General features: G+C 48.1%; 1 protein-coding gene across 1 annotated transcript in view; it reads right to left on the bottom strand.

Moving 5' to 3' along the window:
• Positions 1-22,965, bottom strand: part of LOC144161687 (uncharacterized) — a 49,416-nt gene extending 26,451 nt beyond the window's left edge. Inside the window, exons 1-5 of the mRNA XM_077692312.1 lie at positions 22,770-22,965; positions 21,030-21,127; positions 18,162-18,384; positions 11,698-11,752; positions 121-209 (exon numbers count right to left, since the gene is read on the bottom strand). Coding sequence (XP_077548438.1) covers positions 121-209; positions 11,698-11,752; positions 18,162-18,384; positions 21,030-21,127; positions 22,770-22,871 — 567 coding nt within the window. The 5' untranslated portion in view covers positions 22,872-22,965. The remainder of the gene's footprint in view (positions 1-120; positions 210-11,697; positions 11,753-18,161; positions 18,385-21,029; positions 21,128-22,769) is intronic.
• Between the last annotated feature and the right edge of the window lie 2,582 nt (positions 22,966-25,547).

The following is a 25,547-nucleotide window of genomic DNA, read 5'->3' as shown; positions in this document are numbered from 1 at the left end:
TTTCATTGATAACTAAAAGCAGTTAGTGCAGCACACGTGTATACAACGATAGCTACAGTTACCGGTCATTACAGACGGTGTAGAATCATACACCTAGATGAAACAGCTTGTGGAACTTACAAAAAAATCAACGTCTCCGCTCTCCCATGAGAAGTGCATTGACAGAGTTGTGTGTTGGGGATTTTTGAGCCACAATTTGAACAGATGTTCTAAGAAAAGAGAGAAAAGGGAGGTGTCCGTTACTACTCAGAACTTCGAATATAGAATTCTTCCGCAAACAATGTCACAGGTTAAGACACAAATGAATACGCTTTTCATGTGAAATTGTAACAACTGTTGCCATTTTATTATCCTGACGTGCATAGTTATTACAGAGCATGGGTGCTTAGGAAACGCTGTTATATTTGGCATGCTTACTTGTTTCTTTTAAAATGGGAAAGAAACAATGCTTCAAGAAAGATCCAGCCTCGCACTCCCTCACCAATGATCGCGCCGCCTCATCCAACGGCCTTTTTTGTCGTTCTTGAGACGCCTTGGTACCTCTGGCCGATTTTTCAGCCACTTTATGAGCTGTGACACACCACAAAGGTTGTCGGTAAACGTTAAAGACAACGCGCTGACACATTGAGTAAACTCACTGATAACTTTGTGCTACGGAATATTGTTCTGATGCTGGAGGAATAGCGGCACTCCTATCCAGGATATGTTTTCGTGCTTTTGAGTCTGCATCTCATCTATCTTGTTTGCAGCGAACACGATTTCTGTGTAAGACGCGTAGACGAACAGGCTAGAATTTCAGTTGAGCATTCATCACTTGCTATAAATAAAAATAGCGCTTCACCGTACTGCTTGGCACGCTGCAACAGAGCACGAGTGCAAGCAGGTGGCCTTCCTGGACCCACCATGGTGGCTCAGTGGCTAAGGTGCTGTGCTGCTGGGCTGAACGCCGAGCCTTCAATCCCGGCAGCCATGGTCGCTTTTCAGATGGAGGCGCTAAGCGCAAATTCCCGTGTGTCCGGATTTCGGCGGGCGTTAAAGATGTTCAGGTGGTCAAAATTAATCCGGAGCCCTCCACTACAGTGTGCCTCACAGCCCAGTTGATGCTTCAGCGCGTTAAACCACCAAAATTAGTTGAGTAGGTTTTCTGGTAGGGTGTGCGAGGATTTAAGCCAGTGGTCGCAACCTTTCGAGGTGAACGGCCAAGTTGCATGAAGCCGACGCGGCAAGGGGCGCACGGCAAATCGGAACGAGTAGGGGGAGTGTGCTTGTCTTTTAGCGGTGCAAATAAATGACGTGAAGACGTTATCTTGCTAGGTGTCAAGGATGGGGGCAATTCCAACTCCAAGCGATCTTTCTTCGTATCTAATACCACTTGAGGCTAACATTGCCATGTCAGGCTTCTGCTAGATAGGAAGTGGCAAGGGGAAGGTGGTTATGACGGCGTGCCGAGAGCCGTATAATACTTGCCCGCTCGCCAGGTTGCCTAGCGTCACTAAATAAAGGCTTTTAGAGTATCGGAGCTCTTTTCTCTCATTGTTATGTGCCGCCAGGATTTTCATTGGTCGGTCGGCACCACGTAATATTTGTTTACATATGGGCGCAGCCATTTTGTTTCTGGGCGCCTCTCTTCTCTCTCTCTCTCTGCTGCGTGGACGATAAAGCGGCCGGTCGCACTCTGCCCGTCACAACCGGCAGAGAGATCGTTGGGGGTGATGGCAACACTGCAAGCCTGAAACAAAATGGCCCCCAGACGCTTCCGGGAGCACGAAGTGGCGGTACTCTTAAGCGTAGCCTATTTAGTGACGCTAAGGTTGCCGACCCCTGATTTAAGCTGTTATAGCCAATCCCCATAGGGGGTAGGTGCCATGCGTTGATATCCGTAACGGCGGGCGGCAGCTTGTTTTGGCGCTAGAAGGCTCCCACAGACATGCACCCCACTGGCCCACGTATTCGCGGAGAGTAGTGGCTTCACACGTTTCCTTCGGCCCACATGCATGCTTCCACTCCGACATGTTGAAATGGAAGTGTGGAACAGAATGTTTGAGGTGGCGATATTTCGTTGTAAGAGTGTGCAAGCACGACGCTAGAACGCTAACTAAACACGTTGATATGCCACGCTCCACCTCTTAACCAACGAAAAGGATACGAACGCACTTTTAATTACGAAACGAATACTCAGAATTGAGCTAGGAGTACAGTTTACAATACAAAATCACGGGAGTTGACAAGAAAATGGCATTGCTGAGGCTCCGAATGTCCAAGTTCTTAACCCCTAGTATTCTTAGGCAGAACAGCAGCGCTGCTTTAGCAAATGCATAAAAAATGGAAGGAGTGTTTCAAGCTAAGCAGAAGATGGCGTTGGTGTGCACAGGCAAAACCGGGATTGTCCCCTCAAGGGAACGGAGTCTTTCTTTGACGTGTTCCTGATATTCGACAAATGTTCGCTCGGATGTGCACATGTCACAAGAGATCAAAACCCTTTTCTCGAGATAAAGATGTTTAAAAGGCGAAGCTTTCTGCAGCGAACCTGAGTCATAGTCAAAGTCCAAAATCCAAACTGGTTCGACCACGTCCCCCTAGCAACGTTGACTACAAAATATCCGCAAAAATTTTATTTAGTTACCGTCAACTTGTAGTCACTAGTTTAGTTGGGTCCCACCAAACGTGCGGTATTCGGGGCAGGAGTATTCAAAAAAATATTCAAACAAATATTCAAACAAAAAATGGACTTTTTTTGGCTTTTGATCGGCAGCAGTCAACGTAGACGACGTGTTGTGTAAGACATCAAACTGTGCTATAATCAGTGCACTACACAGCTTATCGTCAATCGTATTCTGTCTAAGCGATTTCTATCAAGTCTTCTGTCAGAGAAGGCTGCCCCCTCTGACCATTTCTGTTCGCCTGTACCTCGAGCCTCTTTGTCTTAGCATTCAGCAGACTCAACGAGTGAGGGCTTTTTGCTTACAATCATGCGAGGTTAAGGTACTTGCTTATGCGGATGTTTTAGCGTATTTTTGCGCTGACAAAAACAGTATCCAGGAAGCCCTTACAGTTACTAAGCCGTTCTGTGATGTGTCTGGAACGGACGTTAACATGTAAAAAACCAAGGGATTCGAACGAAACCATCTATATGCGCTAACATTATTTGGGATAGTGCCCCTCTTCCGTAACTAGGCGTATCTTTGCATCAAATATGGAACACAGAGCCTCATTAGTCGTCAGCACTCACACAAATAAGTGCGCATAGAAGGCACGGAAAGGGTGCGATCTCTCTCTTTAGAGAGAGAGAGAGAGAGAGAGAGAGAGAGAGAGAGAGAGAGAGAGAGAGAGAGAGAGAGAGAGGTCGTGATTCGGGTGAAAAGAAAGGAAGTGCACTGGGGATATTATTGAGCCCATCTGGGGGCTCACCTGCATACAACCTAGTCCGGGGGGAGGGGGAGGAGGGGGGATGAAAGATTAGAGAGGAGAACGGGGGTGATAAAAGAGATAGGTAAGCTAGAAAAAGAAAAGCGTGGAGCCTATACGTAAAGCTAAGCGAAGCAGCAGCAATGGCGCGCACAGCAGACTGCCGTCTACAGGCGCTTGTTGAATCCGGCGGCCTCCAGGTAGAGCAGCAGGTGGCGGAAGACGTCACTATGTTTGCACGTGCACAAGTGTGTAATGCCTTTCTTGCTACAAAGCTCCTTCATGCGCCTCAGGTGCTTCTCTTTGCGCGATCAAAAGTTCAGGCTCCACATTTAGTTTTTGCTACATTTGTGTGAAGTTCTCAATGGAAGCTCATGTGCAGGGGCAACTTGTTTCTTCTTTGAAAGGCTGGGCTCATGAATTAAGGTTTTGCGCTCATGTATAAAGGTTTTGGGCTCATGCCATTGTTTGTACACTAACTTGCGTCTGTTTTTTTTTTCTGCAAATTGGTTGATCTTTTAAAGGCTGGGGGTTTTGGTCTTACGCATTTGTTTGTACACCAACGTGCGTCTAGTTTTTTCTTCTACAAATTGGTTGATTTTCATGCATTTGTTTGTACACCACCTTGCGTCTCGTTTTTTCTTCTACAAACTGGTTGATATTCTTTTAAAGGCTGGGGGTTTTGTGCTCATGCATTTGTTTGTACACCAACTTGCGTCTCGTTTTTTCTTCTACAAAATGGTTGATCTTTTTTTAAAGGCTGGGGGTTTTGTGCTCATGCATTTGTTTGTACACCAACTTGCGTCTCGTTTTTTCTTCTACAAAATGGTTGATCTTCTTTAACAAGCTGGGGGTTTGGGGCTCATGCATTTGTTTGTACACCACCTTGCGTCTCGTTTTTTCTTCTACAAACTGGTTGATATTCTTTTAAAGGCTGGGGGTTTTGTGCTCATGCATTTATTTGTACACCAACTTGCGTCTCGTTTTTTCTTCTACAAAATGGTTGATCTTCTTTTACAAGCTGGGGGTTTGGGGCTCATGTATTTGTTTGTACACCAACTTGCGTCTCGTTTTTTCCTCTACAAATTGATTGATCACTCACATTTTCTGACTGTACTTCAGCAGCGCATAAGTTTCCATTTGCCTTTTTTTTCTGTTTAAAAGAACGGGTGAAGTTAAAACAAAGCCCCCATGGGGATTTCTCGACGAGGTTGTGCAATCCTTTCACTTACACTCAACTAGGGGTTCGGAAGGTAGTCACCGATTCCCAACAAACCTACCGGAATTACCAGTCGGGGTGGGGGTCCCGAGCTGCACTTCGTGTGTTCAATACTCCCAAGCCAGTTCCATTCAGCTCATCTGGACGCCCGCTCACGCTTCCATGGAGGGCAACGAATACGCCTACCAACAAGCCTGCGCTTTTACGCCCCCGGCTACGTAGCTGCACGAGGGCAGTCACCCGCTTGTCACGGTCAGGGACATATCCCAACATTATCGCCTTCAGAGACAGGCCGTACACCCGCCCCACCGTGATCTTTCAAGGGAACAGCAAACTACCCTACGGCTCATACAATCCGGCTCCTTCCCACACCCGATGCGTATTCAATTAATGCACCCGAATGGCTACGACACTGAATGTAAATTTCACTCAAAATAGGAACACTCTGCCACATAATCGGGGTGTGCGACTTTCGCCCTGAGCACCCTCCTCTCTTTCCGCCAACTACCGAACAAGAGCAGTGGGGATGCAGCTGTTCAGCCCCTCTCTGCCTACACATATTCAGCTGGTGGACAGAGTACAGGCGGCGCGGACTCTATATGGGCTCCAGTGAAGAAGGAACCACTCCCCTGGGCTGCCCTCTGGGCCGTTCAGAAATCTCAATAAAAGTATTTCCTCATCCTCTTCCACCTTAAACTTTCTTACCGTGCGTTATTCCTTGGAATATCTGTTCAGTATGCCAAGGAAAACTATGTCGAGCACTCTAATTGAAAGTATATTCCCTGTGCCTATTTATCGACAGCTTTACTTAGGCCACCATAGACGCAATGTTTTAAAGCGTGTAATGAGTATGCCAGTTCCGTCAAATGCAAAAACGTTTTTCTTCAAGCTTCATTCTTCCACGCTCCCAGTTAAGACATGGCTGCGCGAAAAGGGAATGTCTATTCCTTGGTCCGACAATTGTCGCCTATGCAATGAACCAGCGACAATTGATAATTGTTTTGCGTTGTCTCGTGCCGCAGTGTTCTTCCGGGACGTTTTGCAGCGGACTCTCAAAAAGGAAATTGAAATTACTGCGCGCAACATTCGGTTCCTGCCTTTTCGTAATGTTACTCGGGTACCTTATGACGTTTTTGTAGTGCCAGGCTGGCACAGCTTGTGGCAGTTCTGCATGACTAACCGGCATGGGGAACTCCCCAGTCCAGCTAAGTCTATTTTTCGTGAGCTGGCTGCATTGCTGTGATCGTGAGTGGGCCTACATTTTCAATGCATTAAGGAAAGAGAAGTCCGAATCGCGTGATCGCAGAGACGTTGGATTTATAACGCGAATGACCCAGGTTCGATTCCACCCACGGGCAGCGTTTTTTTTAGGCGCTTGATGTACCTTAGCTATGCGGGGCAAACCCTCGGGGAAGACGGTGCTTTGTAGGGTGCGCAGCTGGCGTGGCCTCCCTTATTTTCACACTGTGCATATGGTAAATAAATCGGTCATCGTATAGCATGGTTCGTTTCTTTTGTAGCGTAAGCTACACTGGCCGATAGATAGATAGAAACTTTATTGTTCATGTGACGGTGGGGCGAATCAGCCGCCTCGGTCCAGGCAGCCGCTGTGGGCCCTGATGATGTGGGCCGCCAGTTCCCGTTGCTCTTGGAGACTCGCCGCAACAGCCAGCCACTCTCCGGTGTAATTGTGTGGTTGGGTAGGGTTGTAGGGACACTCCCACAGAATGTGGTCCTGGGTAGCGGGAATAAGGCAGTGCGGACAGTGTGGGACAGGGGTTTCCGGCATGCGTTGGAACAGATGGAGCCGAGTGGGTGTGTGCAGTGTATATGTTTGCGCCTGCCGAATGACTACTTGCTCGCGACGGGTAAGCCCGGAATGGAGAGGAGGGAACGTGCGGCGTATGCTTAGAAGGTCTGCTAAGGTGGGGAGGGGAGGGGAGGACAAGTATTTGTGTCGCGAGCGTCGACAGGGCCCGGAGGAGAGCTTCGCGGGCAAGCTGATGAACGCGTTCGTTCCCTGCAACGCCTGCGTGACCAGAGATCCAGTGCACGTGAAAAGGCCCTTTAACATTGTTGAAGAGGGACAGTGAGGAGGGGAAAGCGAGTAACATGCTGACTTGGAATCGGTGTAGACGTTGGTCGTGCAGACGGGGGATGAGTGTCAGCAGTAGCAAAAGTGGTGGCGGGAAGTTCGGCTTCTTCTGGGGAGGTGCAGCGTCGAGTGATGGAGTAGTGAGTACCGACTGAAGTAATGAAGGCGACCGCACCGAAGTTATCTTCAAATGCCGCATATCTGAATACGTGGCGGATATCGGTATCAAGGTTTATTTTCTTGGTGTAGTAAGCGGCACGAATAAGGTGGCGTTCAAGTGGGATTGCGTTCCTTGTCCATGTGGCGGGGAATTGGTGCTACGGTCATATGTTGGAGTATTTTGTTGTCTAAAGGAGTCGTTTGAAGCCGGGAAGGAAGGGACGGTTATCCTAATGTGCGTAAGATATGAAGGCCTGTTGCAGTTTCGGAGAGGCGTTGTCGTTGGTGGCTGCTATGAATGTCAAATATATCGGAAACCGTCGGGAGAACACCAAGTTGCGCAAGTCGGGTGGTGCTAGTGGTAATCGGAAGACCCAGAGATAATTTTGTAGCTTTGCGGATAATAGGGCCAAGCTTCCCTTCCAAGGTGCGAGTTAGGACGGCGTACGGCGCTTGATAACGAATGCGGGAGATGATAACAGCATGGCGGAGTTGAAGAAGGTCTTGTTCTTTGAGTCCCCTGGAGCATGTAGTGACACGGCGCATCATGTTAAGGATGGGTTCGGCCTGACAGAGGATGTGTTGCACGGCCGAAGCTCCTCCTCCATCAGATTGCATGTGAAGGCCAATAACTTTCAAAGTTTTTTGTGGGTGGATGGTGTTGTCGTAATGATGAAGGACAACTCGAGGTGGTTTTCTATGACGGGAGGGCGCAAGGAGCAATGAAGTTTTCTCAGCCGAGCAAGCTAGATCGATGGTGTGAGCTGCTTGATCAACACCTCTGAGGGGGGCTTGAAGGGTGTCTTGAATGAATCCCGGACTGCCGCGTTTGATCCAGATAGTAATATCGTCGGCATACAGAGAGTACTGAATTTCAGGGAAAGATTGTAGAGCGCGGTGGATACGGCGCATGGCGCGGTTAAATAATGTAGGAGAGAGGACCGCGCCCTGAGGAATGCCTCTCTGAGGGTGAGGTACCGCGTCAAGCTTGTGGTCGCCAATTCGTATGGTCAGGGTACGAGATTGAAGGAAGTCCCGGACGTAAATGTACATGTTCGAGCCGCAATTTGTACCTGCTAGTTCTGAGAGCATAGCGTCGTGATCCACATAGTCAAATACCTTCATTAGGTCTATAGCGAGGGTGGCTTTTAGCTAGGCTGAGCTGGGAGACTGAAGGATGTCCTCGTATATGCGAAGCAGTGTGTCTTGAGTAGATAGCTGTGAGCGATATCCCATTATAGAGTGAGGGAGTGCTTGGTTATAAAAGGGGAAACAGCGCAAACTCAGACAAGACACAAGAAGAAGGAGGTGACAAAAACGAGCGCAGCACTCGTGTTTGTCACCTCCTTCTTTTTGTGTCTTGTCTCAGTTTGCGCTGTTTCCCCTTTTATAATCATGCACCAACTCGCCCAAGCCTTAACTCTTGGAGTGCTTGGGTATCCTCCAGATGTTGCTGAAGGTGATTGAGGGCTATGAGCTCCATACCTTTGCCAACGTGAGAGGTCAGTGTTATAGGACAGAGATTCAGGAGATGTAGATGTTTGCCGGGCTTCGGGATGAAGATCATGTGGCCCTTCTTCCATAAGTTACAGAGTGATATTTGTCCTGTCCAAACGAGGTTGATGGCATGTAAGAGATGGTGTTGGTCAGCATCTGGCATATTCCGAAGTAGGGTGGTAGTTACCGAGTCGGGACCAGGAGCTTTGCTGCCTCTACACATACACAGGGCGATGCGAAGCTCAGCCAAAGTGGATTCCTCATCAAGTTCGGGGTTTGGAAAGCCATTAATATTCAGAATACCTAGGTTGACACAAAGAAGGGATATAAAGTTTCTTCATGGTGGCCAGTACAGTGGCTGGGTCTTTGTGTTGACTGGTGAGGCGATTGATCTTCTGGGTGGTTATTATCTATGTGGAATCGGGATTTATAAAGCTTTGAGTATACGCCACATCTTGCTAGTGCTCAGGGTGTTCTTAAGTTCATCACATATGCTATTCCAGTGTTCCATACGTAGGTGGTTAGAGTATTCTTGAATGTGTTCGCTAAGTCGATTGATTCGGGCAGGGAGTCTACGGTTTGTTTTGCAGCGAGTACACCGCTTCAGGAGAGAAGCGTGGGCTTCCCAATTGTGTGACAGGTGTGCTTCTATGTGAGAAGTGATCTCGTTCGTGGCAAGAACCTTGGTATGCTTATCAAGAGCATGCATAAGTTGCCATGTCCAGGTAGGTACGTCTGTGAAAGGGGGGTTGCAGCGCTGTTGTCGATTTTTATGCCAATCGGTGGTGCGCACAGATTTTCCCTTGATTCGTTTTGGAGATGCGGAGACCGTGATGCGTAGGATTGCATGGTCACTGCTCATATATTCTTGAGTGTGTTTCCATCGTAGAAGGAGAGCTCGAGTAGCGAAAGTGAGGTCGGGTTGTTATTGCGTTCCACGGAGTTGCCCATACGTGTGTATTCTTATACGTCGTTGTGTAGTGTGTACCCAGCTTCTTGTCCAGCACAGTGCACCCGGCGGCCTTTCCTGCATTTCCTGGTATAGCCCCAGGCAGGATGTGGGGCGTTGAAGTCGTTGGCCAGGATATGCTGAAGGCGAGTTTTGGTTCAAACAAGGATGGAACAGTTCTTCAAGCTCCCGTAGAGTATTACGAGGGGTCTGTATACACGTTGGTGATGAGCAGAGGGCCGCGCTTAAGAGAAATTGAAACAGTGAGGCTATTGGCGGTTTCATGGTTTCATGTTCAAGAGTAGCCGTGAGGGTGGAGTGGACCAGCGTGGCAAGGCAGGGACTTTGCTGAAACGTGACATATCCAGGTGGCGTAGGATTTAGTCCTGTCTCTTGGAGGAGAAGGATGTCTGGTAGCTGAGGTTGTGACTCAAGCCAAATGAAGAAGGCATTACGCTTGTTCTTGAAACCATGGCAGTTCCATTGAAATATGAGTACGTGGTTTGCCATGATTATTCCGCGAGAGGTGACGGTACTGGAGGGAGGGGATAAGTAGACTGCAGTTGAATGAGTAATAAAGCTGGAGAAGAGAGATTGAAAGTGCTTACTCTGCTCTTCAAATCGCATATTCGGCTCAGTAGAAAAGTGGGAAACGTTGTCGGTGTATTCTTGATGTTTCTGCTTGAAAAGGGCTTGCTGCTCGTGTGTGAGGGAAAGTTGGTGAGTCAACTGCTCGAGGCTTTACCGACCGAGCTGGCGCCGACACTTCTGACCCAGACGCTCACTCGCTTCGCTGGACGAGCAGAGACAGGCTTGCGTCTTACAGGGAGCTGACTACTCATTACCGGCTTGAACGAGCCCGCTACCCCCCCGCTCATCCATCCCTCAGTAAAAGGCAATCTGTGGTTGGGCGGCTTCTTCATACGAACTCGTACCTGAACCCCGTCGCGTATAGTCATTGTTATCCTGGGCAGTTTTCAGAAAAATGTCGGAGATGCAAGGAACGGGCCGATCTTGCAGATATATTATAGGCATATCCTCACGACTCCTCAGAGCCGCAAAATTAGCAGTAATGAGCAGTGGGAGACCGCACTGCTCAGCTCAGACCCGGCGGATAAAGTCTGGGCCATCCAGTTAGCCGAAGACGCTGCTAGGACCCAAGGGCTCCTGGCCGACGCCTAGGATGGAGGTCTAGCTCTTCTCCACAAACTGGACAAATAAAAGTTATTTCTCTCTCTCTCTCTCTCAACTGCTGTTGGAGATGGGATATTGCCGCATCAAACGTCTGGGCGTACTCTTCAATACGATGGGAGAGAGAGGCGTAATGGTCTTCTGGTGAAAGGGTCACTGGGGCGGACGGTGAGCCCTCTGAAGAGCGGCTGCGTTTGGTTGCCGGTGTCGAAGCCTACACTGGCCGAGGTTGAGCAGTTTCGCATGGACCCTGAAGTGCCGTGCTGCGCAAGCGCGAGAATTGTATTGAATTTTATTGGATTGGATTACATTGTATTGCATTGTATTGGATTGGAAATCCAATCCAAATGGAGTGTGGGTGTGTAGAGAATTGGGTCTGCACATTCGCCGGTCTGCGCATTCCTGAGGAGTGACGTCATAGCCGCGGCAGCCACACTGGCGCCGGCGCGTGCCCAGCTGTGCGCTTCCGTTGCGCAGTAGCCAAGTCTGACGCTGCACCGGAGCCGCTTGATAGCCGTTTCGCGTGGCTCCTGGAGAGCTGTGCTGCGAATGGACGAGGAGCAGTGACTGAACTGGACTGGCTGGACCGGACTGGACTGGATTGGATTGAACTGGACTGGACTGAATTGGATTGGATTGGATTGTTGGACCTTAGCTCACGCTACGTATATTCTGGCATAGCCGAGCTAAGCCACTGCTAATTTTTATTCTGCCGCCACGTAACAATGTTATGGCTGTTTTACGCGCCGTATTTAAGCTTCGGCGATGAGAAGAGCCACAACGGCTTGCTCCGGCGAATTTTACCCTGTGGAGATAATTAATGTGTGTCGAAATCTGGGCATACGGGTGTTCTTGGTTTTTGCCGGCATATGAAAATCTGCCGCAGCGGCTGGGAGTCGAATCCGCGTCCTTGGACTCAGGTGCAGTTTTCGGGAATATCCGCTCCGACAACATTACTTGGTATGCGTTCGGCTTTGATTCCGAAAAGTTCTGAAACACCTGCAGAATCATATATCCAGATGCGCAATGGCATCACCTGCCAGTGTTTGTTGTCGCATTAATGGTTCGTATATCCTTTTGACATTTATTTTCAGCTCGTTGGAGGCGCTATACAAAATATTAGATGCAGCGCTCTTAGAATGGTTACGGAAATATTTGAAAATATCAAGTGTCATAGCTTACTTGTTACATCCCTATACATTGTTACCCGTCCGAGATGGGTGTAGTTGAAATAGGCCTGAAAAAGAAACAATTCGGTTGATTGCGTTGCTTAGGGAAATCCAAGTATGTCATTACTGAAAGTACACGTTTGTTCAATGCTAGGTTTTTTTTGACAAAGGTATAGGTTGCTGCTCAGAATTTCAATGTGCTTATCGAATGCACTGCCCACATCATACTTCATCTTCAAGTTTCCTTTTCATGACTTGGATCAGTACAATTAACTCTCACATAGATACGATAACGAGGCACTTCTTCTAAATAATTTTGGGCCTACTACTTTCATCCTGAAGGCGTGTCGTTCACACTTGTGTAAACATATCTTTTGGTATTTGTATGTTTGCCTTTGAATAGCAACTGAACTTTCCAACTACTATTGTGACAGCATATCTTCCCTAATTTCTGATTGTACTGACTGTACCAGACGTCACACGTAAGCGTCAGGTGGCTCATGGTTTGCCCATGTATTCACAGCCCCGACATTCTCTGATGAGGCGACTTGAACGCCTTTCCTGAACAGGCTCTAAATAGTTTTGGGCCTACTACTTCTAATTGTGTAATACCCTTCCTTAAAGGGGCCCTGAAAGGCGTTTTGAGCACACTAAATGAACTAGCGCAATCGTTAGATTAAGTCGTCAACATCATCTCTGCCAAGTATTACTGTCTTAAGCGCAGCGGAAAGCTCACACTTTTGTTGCAAAGTTTGTCGCTTTTTTCTCACCCTTCCCTTCGTGTTTTTGGACGACACCATCTTCACATGTCTACGTCGTCGATTCCCAGATGTTCGTCATGAGCTAGACATCGTGCTATTAGGCGACTTTTTCATGCACTTCCGGCAAAGAGATGAGTCGTCTGCTCAGCGTCGGCTCGCCGGCTGATCTGCCAGCGTAGTGCCACAGTGCTTGGACATTTTACGACAAACGAAACAAGTGTAAACAAACGGTTAACCGTTTGTATTGAATGCAACACGGCCATAACACGACATGGATATTCTCTTACCTGAGCACGTTCCATAAAGAAAGCGTTGAAGGCCCGTGGCACTTCTTTCGTGCAATCGCAGAAAACGCCCTGAGCCGAATGCCCGGGTTTGACGCATACATTTTATTCAACTTCAAAACGATCCAGAGATGCGTTTCGAACAAACACAACGTCACAACATGCGTTGCAAGTCTGAACCGCGATTGACAGACGATGGGTTGTCTCCTCCTGCCCGTCGTAAATTCGGCACTCACCTCGCGCGCGGTTTGCGGGGACGAACAGCAAGGCACTTAACTCTGGCGCACAATCCGAGATGGCTTTTAGCCACGCACACTGCACATACCCCATGCGAGGTTGAGTCGTACGTCACTCGAGAAAGATAATTCAGACCATGGGAAGCACTGTCCACCCGCCGAAGCACAACGTCGCATTTCATCGCGAAACAAAGGCGTCCACAACACACACACCATCGCCTCCTGTAATGCCAAACGCATCTCGCACTTCCCAATGGGAGTGAGCGGTACGCCTGCAGTGCCCACATGTCGCGAGGTGGGGCCCCAAGCTGAACCGGGATCACGGAACCATAACGGACATCTAGAGTGGTTTGTGCCTTGTTGCCAAGGTTTGAGATTGTCAACGAAATGGCTCTCGCTCCAGCGCTAGAAAGCTCAGAGCCGCGCCGGAGCATGTTTTGCCAACGTTGCCGCTCTCCACCACGCGTCGCCCCAAGCTGAACTGGTCACATGATTGAAGCGTTTTGTGCACGGGTTCTGTATCGGTTAAAATGTCTTTTTCACATGCCGCTGGCAGGAATTACCACCGCCGCAAAATAAGACCCGGCACCAGCGGGGCCACATCTGATACGGCGCTTTTTGGATAAACAGTGCGCGGTGCATCAAAGAGAACGAGCGCACGATCCTCCCCGTGCGGCTGCGAGTTCACCACCAATAAAAAGTCACGTGCCGCCGATAGCAACTGCAGCAACGTACACCGCGAAAGGGCAAGGCCAGGCCGCCGCACACATGCGGCCAGATTTTTCGTTCGCTTTTCCAGCCTTGAGCGGAGTGCGGGATTCATGGTGTCAACAAAGCTTGCCCGTAGAAGACGGCAGTATGAGCAGCGCAATAGCGGAAGTACGTCACCGCTGAGGAGCGCAGCATCATGGGAGGGAAGGCTATCGCGCCGTCAACAGCGGATAGCAAGTTGAAAGGAGGAGGAAACGCGGCGCGACGATATTGCGCGGTTTTGTCTTACGATTTCTCAGCTAGTACTCATCGCTTTAACAAAGTTCTTGCGGGAGGAGATTGCTAATACGTTGCTTTATTTGGTTACATGTGCATCCATGCATCGGCAGGAGGTATTTCAGGACCCCTTTAAAACAATTCTCAGTCTTTCCGCCTACTCGGACTCACCATCCCCCCACAGGACGGACCAGGCTCCCATACAGTCATACAACTTTAACGCACCATGACTCGGCTAAGCCAATTATTTCGTCGTATCACGCACAATGAGACGGGACGGAAGGAACCAGACATTATCCGCCTCATTCAAGCTTTTCTCATAAGTCACGTTACGTACGGCACACGTTGCCCGCCCCTCAAACCAGCCTAACCGCGAAAGCTAATATTCTTACTTGACAAACCTACAAGACGGCCCTCGGGCTTTCTACAGGCACATCGAATGTCACGCTCTTACATCTGGGCATACACAACACGTGATAAGAGCTCTGTGAGGCACAACGCAATTCGCAACTAAAACGGCTTCAGCCCACTAATGCTGGACGCGCGATCCTGGTGCGGCTTGGATATCCATCGCCTCCGGTCTCCGGATGCAGACTACGTATTCCAATGTCTATACGGAAACACTATACAGAAACACAGACAGCCCAATTCCTCGAAATATGAACCGTACCTGTAACATTGGAAGACGAGGGTCCCGCTCCAACTATCTTCAGGCACAATATCAACATCAAAAGGATATACTTTACACAAATGCCTCTCCCTACGTAACCAAAAACGCCTATGCAATATCAGTGGTGAATAACAAACTTCAGACAGTCGCCACAGCCACTGTCCTCACCACGGACACCGCCGTAGCCGAGGAGGCAGCAATTAGCCATGGCAGCCACCACAACACAGAGCCACTACCTGACGATACTGACGTATTCCCAAGAAGCTTGGGGCAACTTCCTGCGAGCCACTCTCTCCTCGACAGCCTTCCACATTCTCAAACATAATCCTCACCTACCTGACCTCTGCACTATCTGGGCACAAAGTCATTCAGGAATAGTCGGCAATGAAGCGGCTCATACCGCGGCTCAAGAATCACTATACCTGGCCATTGCGGACAGCCACAACCCTATGTCAACCACCCCCACCCACTACACGCCCAAATCCCTACTAACACGCAACGACATAGTCTCTCACTGCCGACTAGACCTCCAACGGTATCGTCCCCCACACAAGCAACTAACCAAAGATGACGGAGTCATTTCGCTAGCTTCAAACTAACACCTTCCCCCACAACACACTCTGGTACAAAATATTTCCCACCTGATACTCACCCCAATGCCTCTTCTGCCCCACATCAGGAACACTATATCACACAATGTAAGCATACCCAAACACGCCAGATTTTCTTCCCAATCTCAACCCTACCCGTTCACATCGGGCAGCGACGATGACCAGCTCCGACCCCCGCTCCCAGCTTCGGCTGGTCAATAGGGCACGTAAGGCCGACTACAGCCATGGAGGCCTGCACGGAGGACACCCCTCACTGGTCCGGACGGGCCGCAATCACAACGGATTTGATAAATATGTTTTTTTTCGCCTCCTCCTCCTATAAAGGGGAATAATTTCCATGTCGTCGTCGTCGTCGTCGTCGTCACCACCACCACCACCATCACCAGCACCAGCACCAGCACCACCACCACCACCACCACCATCATCATCATCATCATCATCACGATCCTGTCTAACCAGGCAAAGGCCTCCCCCGTAGATCTCCAATTATCCCGGTCCTGTGCTAACTGCTGCCAATTTATCTCCGCAAACTTCTTGATCTCATCTGCCCGCCTAATTTTCTGCCGTCCCCTGTCACGCTTGCCTTCTCTAGGGATCCACTCTGTCACCCTTAATGACCAACGGTTATCTTGCCTTCGCATTACATGCCCTGCCCACGTCATTTCTTCTTCTTAATTTCTACTAATATTTCCTTAACACGCGTTTGTTCCCTGACCCACTCCACTCTGTTCTTCTCCCTTAGTGTTACACCTATATTCTTCGGTTCCATTTCTCTCTGGGTCGTCCTCAATTCAAGTTGAATCCTTTTAGTGAACCTCCAGGTTTCTGCCCCGTACGTGTGTACCGGTAAGATGCAGCTGTCACACACTTTCCTCTTCAGCTACAATGGTAGGCTGCCATTCATTACCTGAGAATGCCTGCCGAATCCACTCTACCCCATTCTTATCCTTCTAATTACCTCTGCCTCATGGTTGAGATCCGGGATCACTACTTGGCCTAAGTAGATATATTCGCTTACCACTTCCACTGCCTCTCCACCTATCTCAAACCGCTGTGCTCTCCCGAGGCTATTGAGCATTACTTTACTTTTCTGCATATTAGTTTTCAGTCCCACAATTCTACTCTGCTTGTCCAGTGCGGTAAGCATGCTTTGGAATACGTCCCCCGAGTTACTTAGCAAGGCAACGTCAGCAGCCAATCTGAGGTTAGTGAGGAATTCTGCGGTAACCCTTACGACCACCTGTTCGCAGTTCAATTTTCCGAATACCTCTTGAAAGCGCGCTGTGGATAACATTGTAGAGATTGTCTCTGCTTGTATGACGCCCTTCCTTATACTATGTTACTTTACCTTCCTTATAGGTATTTTACGTCCCAGTGTAGTAACAACAACAACAAAAAAAAATTGGCCACTTATTTGCCCGCTTCGCTGCAGAAGACGGTATTATTCTGCTGCCTCTGCCCCGTAACTGCGTCTCCCCTCTCCCCGACCCACCTCACACCCTACCCTACCCTACCCACCTCCACCCCACCTCACCTCACTTTCCCCTTCTGTCTCGCTCTCCCCACTGGAAATACGATGAAGATCTGCTGAAATCAATTCAAATTTCCCGCGTTCGCACCGTTCACGCGCAATTTGCAGGTTTGGATGCTTTTTTACTGTTATGTTTGAGGTGCCGCCACCTGCTGGAACATCAGCTCTTTTTTAGGGGTTTTTTAAATAAAACGCTGCTCCAACGTTCTTTTTATTACCTCTAATGAAAATCGAGCCCACGTCTATACTTATTAAAGGAACGCTTCTGGTATAAGTTATTTATTTTCGTTTTGCCTGAAATCCGCCTAATGTTTTTTTTTTTTCGTGAAGACAAGTAGGCAGGCAGGCAGAGGTTTAGGGGACCAGATTTAGGGGAAATCTCCAAGGTGGATGTCAAACTTTTCTTCACATAAAAAAAGGTACTGTGGCCGTCTTAAGAAATTAAGGGGCCTAAAATAATGACATTAAAACTACAACTACTAAAATATATTATGTGCACTCAGCGTACAATAGGCTAAGTACGGTGTATACACCTACATCCAGTTCAGCATGCGCCCTGCGTACAGGCACGTATAAATAGTATGTCTGCAGCTTTTTGTTGTAGCACCGCAATGAAACCTGCAGAGATTTATTACGAACAATACACAATGGCCGCAATTGAGCAAGCACACATTCGCCTTAACGCAGCGCAACACATAACCCCCATGCGTGTTGTCATCCTCATGCAGGTGGATGTGCCTCCATTTCGATGGTGTTGAAATGTTAGCAGCCATTGTTAGAATATCAATAGGCCTAGCTATCCAGGGATTTAAAGGAGCCATGAAGAGAAAATACAACTTCGTGTAATTTGAAAGAACTAGGATTCAGTATCTCACTCAGCTCCATTACAGCCACAAAAGATGTTTTTTAACGAAAAAAAAGCAAGAAGTATTTAAAAACTTTCAAATTTTGCGCCACAGTGACGTGTTAAGAGCAAGAATGACGTCGTACGGGCCAACAATAAAACATAATTTTCAGTGCGTTAACTGCACGTTAGCATTCAAGTGATGCGATCAAATGGAACTAGAGGCCTCATTACAGACGTCCAGTCATGTGTCATCGCGACAGGTCAGTTAGGCGGCCGCCAATCGCACAAACAAGGTTCCGTGACGTCATAGAAAAGTTGCGGGAAATTGGCTAGAGGGTCGCCACTGCTTCACACGTTTTCTTTAATATCTCCGTTATTTGTTCGAAGATTGCGATGATATTGGCATCATTGTTATTGGAACTAAGCAGTCTTTCTAATACACCCAACTTGTATTTTGTCTTCATGGCTCCTTTAAATAGAGCTAGAAGTGTCGCAAATACATGAAAATATCAATGACAGAGGACGTCACTCATACAAAAAGAAAACTCACCTCAAACGTTTCTTTTCCTACAACCGCGATAGATACTGTGTAGACGTCGCCTTCTGTCACGCTGCCCCTTATGTCCGTCACAGCTTCCTTAGGGTCTGGGCTATTGTCGACCGAGCGCAAGCGAACATCGCCACCTGTTAAGGTCACACGTATAGCCGACAAAGTAAACTTTTTGAAGTGTCTAGACAGACCGCTGTAATGGCAGCCATAGGTGCCCCCTTCCCTGAAAAGAGAAGATCGCAATATCGCAATGCATTTACTGATTTCTCATGAATACGGGAAACGTCAAGCTCAGCACTAACGCGTTGTTATTTTGCACTCTAAATGTACTGTTTTCATACTTTCATTTTTTGTTGTTGCGACGATTCTGCGACGCTTTACGATGAGTAGACCCATGACGAACAAGATACAATGCTAACCGGGCGGAACATACAGTACATTTCTGTAATCGCGTAATGACCGCATGGGTAGTTAGTTACCCGTACACGGAAAACAGAGGGCAAAGCTTTGGGAGCTGAAGCCTCCGCAGAAGGAGCCACAGGAAAGTTAGGCGTCAACGGGCCATGATCGAAATACAGCATGGCGTGATGCAGGCTGAGGGTTTTATTGAAGCCGTAACGAGAGTGTTTTAAATGAGGACAAACTGGGAAGACATCATCATCATCACCACCAACAACAATAACAACAACAACAACAGCCTGCTTAGGTCCACTGCAGACGGAAGGCCTCCCCGTTGACCTCCAAACCCCTGTCCTGCGCTGATCGAGCCCCTTCTTTGCCTCTTAACTTCCTTATTACGACCCTCCATCGAGATATTCTATGGACAACTCCCAAAGAAGTATTTTTACCGAAGAAAGAAGTACTTCTCTCAGAGCCACTGAATTTCCAGACGTAGGCGGTGAAAGGAGGAGAAAAACTAGAACCGGAGGACGCAACCACTGCACTCGCCATAGTCTCCAGATCTTTGTGAGGAATTCACACACATTTTTAAAAAGCCTCGACCAGCCTGCCTCAACAAACAGCCAGGATATAATTTCTCGCACGCCAAATTATCAGAAGCAACGATGTAATAGTACGAACAGCTCAGAAAACAAGGACACCACGCTGTAGTGGTGTCTACTCATGGCAATCGGGCGACACAGGAAGAGGACTCGAAACGATCCTTCCTACCAGGGCTCCTGGAATGCAATGTCATCATGCAACACCACCCACTCAACCATGTAACAATGGCAACCGCCTTAGAAGACTAGATTGGAAGATTTGATCCCCATCCCATACGGTTCTCACTGTATGTGGGGGTGGAATCGGATGGGGAAAACTACCGAACAACAGGTATCGTCATTTCACCACTCTGGACGTCACACTATGCTCCAACAAATACCCCCCCTAAGCAAGTACCCAGCACATCGGATTTCCACGGCGAACAAGCATCCATAAAAATCGCAACTCTGCAGACGAGCTGTCGGAGCTCGCTTGGGACCAGCACGGCTCCACAAAACTTGCGGTAGCTAGTTCAACAGGCCCGAAGCACAGAAAGGGCTACAGGAACCTGAAAAGGACACTGAAGGATACAGGAAGGACACTGAAAAACAGGATTCACGGGTTATGCCTATTGTTGTGGTGAACCCCGCGAAGTTTAGAATACCAACTAGGGCAAGAAATCACGCTAGTAAAGCTTAAGGCACTCTCCGTCTGGACGGAGAGGTGCCCTAGGCCTCGGTAGCGTGATTTCTTCGCTTTTAATAAAAGCGAAGTGACGTCGAAGGACGTCACTTTTAATAAAAATATCCTGCTGCCTTTTTGTTTTTTGTTAATTACGCAAGGGCATCACGACTTACATAAGCGGGTGGCGCTGCCATTCACCATGGTCCTCTACATTCCTTTCTACATCTACATTTACATCCCTGCTTTCTCGCATGCCGAAAGATCTCCCTTTAGAACTGTTTTATGCAAGGCTGCTTAGCATGCTTCACTTAGCTGCATTGGAACAATGTGGGAAAGCCAATAGTACAGCTAAGGTCACCTTATTTCGGATGAGAATTATGGACAAAGCCACTTCAGCGTTCCTACCCAATACCAATTAAATGCTTAGAAGACATATTTCTAGGTCAAAATATGAGGGCCCTTGGGTATTTTGTGTTTGTAGCGTGATGCTAGGCGCGCAGACCGGCTCCATCGCACCAAAGGACAGATGGCTGAACGGACGTAGCTCATCAGCTCCGTACCAAAAACAGCGGAATATAGCTCCCGTCTGTTAAATGAAATTATATAACCCCTATCGCGCGTGGAGGCAGCTAACTCCGTCCCTACTAAAACCATGGGCAATTATTCCTGCTGGGTGGTACAATACCGCTTCATCGTCATCGTCATCATCATCATCACCATCAGCCTGGTTGTTTCCACTGCAGGACGAAAGCCTCTCCGAAAGCCTCACAATATCGCTCAGCAGGTCACAAATCCCCGCAAGCTTTCACTGCACAGTGTACGATTCGCCGAAGTAATCGTATACGAGCTACAAAGCTTGTTGCCATGGGAAGTAAAACCTGCATCATCGAAGTTGAGTACGACGACTGAAAGTTGTGTTTTCATCACATCACATCCAATCCTTTTATTACCTTAAAGACCTCCTAGAGGGGGTATTACATAAGGGGTGGGAAACAGATACAACAAATGCAATACATATGCAGGGTGGGTATAAGTACTAACAGGGGTAGCCACTGCAGAAAGGACAACCATAACGAAATTTAAAATTTCATGCTTCCGCATTTCAAGTTCCACGTGACGGCGCATAAAGGGCCTACTTCCTCGGTACATAACGCCAAGTCTTTTCATTACGTTTGAGAAGTTAACAAGAAGAGGCGGTCTTACTTGGCACCTGCGAAAATGAAGAATCGCATCGTCCAGCCAACGTAGCGCGGAAAGGGAAGAAGAAGTCCTTTTATTTCCTCTCCAAACCGTCTACCGGCCTGAAAAAACAAGTATTAAAAAAAGCGACGGTTGTTATAAAACCCCAATTTATCAGAAAAAGCTTTTCCACTTACAACAGCATTTGTAAGGCGGACGCGTTGAAGGGGCACTTTTTTCAGAAAGATAAAAAAACTGCGGTTGATTCCTCTTTCATAGGAACCAGTAATTAATTTTTATTAGATGCGAAGCAGCTTATGGTCGAGCCTGTTTCCTCCGCCGTTGTGTGGGTGCCGCTGTGCGGCGTCCACACCCCCACTGCGCATGCCTGGCCAGGTACCGCTGATGATGATTGTGGCAGGATGCCCCTAGGGATTGGCCAACCAAAGAATCCATCACGAGATAGCTTCGCGTTCAACCACTGTCGTCATCTTCCCGTAAGGGAACCCTGAGTAGTATGCGAGGCATTCCTCCTCTCCTATCCGACGCTCCTCTCCTCTCCGGCATTCCTCCCCTCCTCTCCGAAGTTCCTCTCCTCTCCGGGATTGCGCAACGAATGGCAACACCTGCGGCTCCGCGCGCGATAATGCGAAGCAGCTTAGGGTTAGGACGCGACGGTAGCCGCTGCATACTCCGCTGGGGGCGCCACTGTGGCTCCGCGGTATAAATGACGCGCGCGCGCGCTCCGCTCTCCTCATTCTCCTCCCGCAACGCCGCGATCGAACTGAAAACTAATGGGAACTTGAGTCGACCCCATGGCTGCTTTTTTGCATCAAGGATTGCACATCGGGTCCCGAAAAGAGAAAAGTACTATCACCAGCATATATTACATAATTTACTTCTTCACCAATATTAACGATGTCGTTTATGTACATGATGAATAACAATGATTAATAAATAACAATACTTTCGTAAAAGTTGTCTTTGCTTCATATTTCGCAGCCTGCCATCTAGCTTTATCTAGTGGATGATTGGACTCATCATTTCGCTTACGTGTTAGGCCACGCACAGAACGCCAGACGGGGCGCCATCGATGGCGAGATTGAGGGACAAAGCGTTGTCGGATCAGCCATTTCACCCTCGCCTTGTCCCGTGGTACGGCAGCGGGGAGGCTCAGAGCGAGCGAAGCAACAAGAAAGAAAGGCACAGCTTGCCCACAGAAGATTAAATGCCAGTTGCGACTTGATGAATGCCCTCGAAATACAGTAGCGTAGTAGATCTTTCGCTATAGCGCGTTTGGAAGGAAGGTTGTGCTACGCATAAAAAAACATTCAGCTACAATTACAAACTAAAGTGCCCGCTGAAAGCAGGCTCCTTAATGCTGTTTACAAAAAGAGCAATTCATTACCAAAAGAGTAAATTGGCCCCATCTATTTTAAATGTCAAACAGTCGACGCTTTTGTTTTCATTGAGGCCAGTTCACTTATACCACAGAAAAGTAATAATTTTTGCCTAATGATGTCGGCTTGGTTAAACTTAAGCTCGAATTTAAAGACAAAATGTACCGGCGAATCCCCTCGGGATTCCCCGGTTTTTGTTTAAAGTTGCGTTTCTCGTTTAAAGTTTCCTTCCGCATTCATACGCCCGTTGGGGCGCCTACAAACTAGTCGTTAAACCCGATGAATTTTTTCAGCTTTTGCTTAAAACCAACCGGTTCGACTACCCAAAGCGGCCACCCAGAAAGACAGGGGTCTGTTTACTCACCTGAAATGTGTAGTGAATCCCGGGATATCGAAGGACCTGCTCGTACCTTTCCTTCATCGGCAATGGCCACGTGTAGGTGGATGGGAACTGTCGCACGGCCATTGCGTATTGCTATTCAAAAGAACAGCTCAGCTTGAAGTTCCCAGAATTAGGGGAAAAATTGCGGCCTGTCGGTCTCACGAAGGATCGGAGTACACACGTCCTTCGTGCACGAGACGTAAGCGCGCTGTGCGTGAAAGACCACAGATGGGTTAGGTATATGGCCTGATGCACCGCCCTCTGAATGCCTAGTGGCGCTTCTTGATTTGTGGCAACTCTGTCGAATATTGCATTGAAAATAGATTGCTGGATGAATATGAGGGGATCGCCGGTACTGTCTACGAGCTCCCTATTGCAACTTCAGATGTTAGGGCCTTCATCTATCTACTGTAAAATATAGCCCACTTGCGTACGCATCTGCCAGTGGAACCGAGACTCACAGGCTACAACCGAAAACCTTTGCATTGGGGGGTGGCGTCTAATTCAGTGATGCCTTAGTGAATCATCCACGAGAATACATGATTTTTGATTGGCTACTGGTGAGAGTGCCATGAAGAAGGATATAATCTGCACTCTGCGATTGTCTTTCTCTGTAAGACGTCTTAATAGTGTCAGAGATTTCCAGAAGAGCTTCTGGCATATTGTGCTAAACTCGCAAGAGGCAAGGGAAATTTATTGTCGAATTTGACGCTATGTTATCGCCAGAAAGAGGTCGTTCATTTTCCCGTTTCCAAAGGCGTAGAAAAAGACGGGCTCTCGACGGCCTATCTGTGAACTGGGCCGGTATTCAACGTTAAACTGACAGCATTTAACAACCGATCCAAAGCAGCATATGCATTGCTGAAGAATATATGTAATAAGGTCGCGAATATTGGAGCATTTTTGTACAAGGGGATCATACCGATGGTGGAGAAGTACAGGGACTACAGCTCTTCAGCTCTGCATCGACCCTTAACCCCCTCAGCACTGCTGCTAGGAAACCAGTTTTGATGCTGAATTACCCACCGAAGAAACGAAATTGACGACTTCAAGTGGAGGGCGAGGACAAATAACGAAACCTGTTTATTGCAAACATTCTCAAGTGAAAATATCAGCTATGGCAAAGTTGAAGCAAAATCCAAATAATTAAGCTGCATATCAAGATGATCACATGAAACAGTGCCGACCCACCAGTAACTTTCTCGCACTTGCCATATGACGTCATGGGGTCAAGGTATCCCTTATGACGTCACTGAGACAAGGCGCAGCACGGTATATATAAGGTTAATTCTAGTAAAATCAGGAACTGATCGCATATTTGAGCTAACAAATGTGAAAGATTTCTCAGTGTGCTCGGCAGCCCTAAATGGTAAAATTCGCGCTTCATTTTGTGCACTGAAACTACCGCTGCTCTCTAAACGCCCCGCATACTTTAGACTCCTTTCAGACTTCCAATAAAGGTGGCGCCGGATGCGGAGAGCTTTCAAAGCACGAACATCGGTTACATGGTGATCTATAGAGCAATAAATTTGTCGCGCTTCCCGACTTAGAGGCAAACGTTAGCGACGGCGTGCAGTGTCCGCAAGCGGCGCAGTTGAAGTGTAACTCGCCGAAATATAATTATTAAAGCCGTGTTAGGACTTGCCAATCACTGCTACAATTTAAGTTTAGCAAACATTCCACTCTGTACGAGTATAACGCAATAATTTTAGCCGGCGAACGCAGTTCCCCTATTATATTTTATATGAGTACGTCAATCAACTTCCATCCTAAGCCCTTCGAACAGTTCGCCTTTCACCGTCGGAATACCGGTAATAAACTCCGTACTTGGCCTATAGGGTTACATAGACAAACCACGCAGCTGCAGAGCGCGGTGCAGCGTTCATATGGCTGCCAGCTGCGAAAGGTATACGGTGCTTAGATGACCATACAACCGCACGTGTGAAGCGCCCGAGCTTCCGACGCCACGTTTTATACAACGACGCGAGGGGTGTGAATCATTTATGAGCGGAAAGTGCAGTCGAGAATTGCAAGCCAGCTGCATTTCCAGGTGCAAAAGCAAAGAATAAAATCGACCAATTTGCTTTGCGTATAGATTGTATTTACTAGCGAGGCACGCATGCAGGCAACAATGCGTACGTCGGCACTGGTTACGACGGGCACCGCGGGATGGCGGTACTTGTCCGTGCTAAGCACATGACTGTTGGAAGTTCTAAACTCTACCCCATCAAACGCAAAGTGATGCATCGACTCCTCCAATGTAAGTGTGATTAATAGAATATCTGTTCACACCACCAATGCGAATCGGGTTGAAGTGGAGCAGACGACGCACGCCAGTGTTTCTTTTTCTACGGCGTGCGCGCCCAGTGGCACAAAATTGTCGTGAACTGGGCTAGTTGGTACAGATTCATAGTGGTGAAACAGCGCGCAAAAAACAAGGCAGAAAGAAGAGGACAACAACACGAGCGCTGTCCTCCAGCAGACAACAACACGAGTGTTGTTGTCCTTTTTTTTGTCCTGGTTTTTCGAGCGCTGTTTCACCACTATGAAAGCACTGGCCACGCCCTGTGAGTGGCGCTTCGGCTATGTCCGTGGCCGTTTCCTGTGTTGCCACGCGAATAAATTTACAGCTAAGCGTTTCAGTGAATACCATCTATACCCTGGGAACTAATTGTGTTGTATTTGTCAGCTCCAATAAACGAACATGTTCGCCTTCGAACATGTTCCCCATAACTAGGGGTATACCAATATTGCTCACTT

Source organism: Haemaphysalis longicornis, unplaced genomic scaffold (assembly GCF_048455015.1).
Source record: "Haemaphysalis longicornis isolate Haplotype H1 unplaced genomic scaffold, Haemaphysalis longicornis Haplotype H1 scaffold_12, whole genome shotgun sequence".
Taxonomy (NCBI): domain Eukaryota; kingdom Metazoa; phylum Arthropoda; class Arachnida; order Ixodida; family Ixodidae; genus Haemaphysalis; species Haemaphysalis longicornis.
Note: the sequence above shows the minus strand (reverse complement) of the source record. Positions and strands in the feature narration are given on the sequence as shown.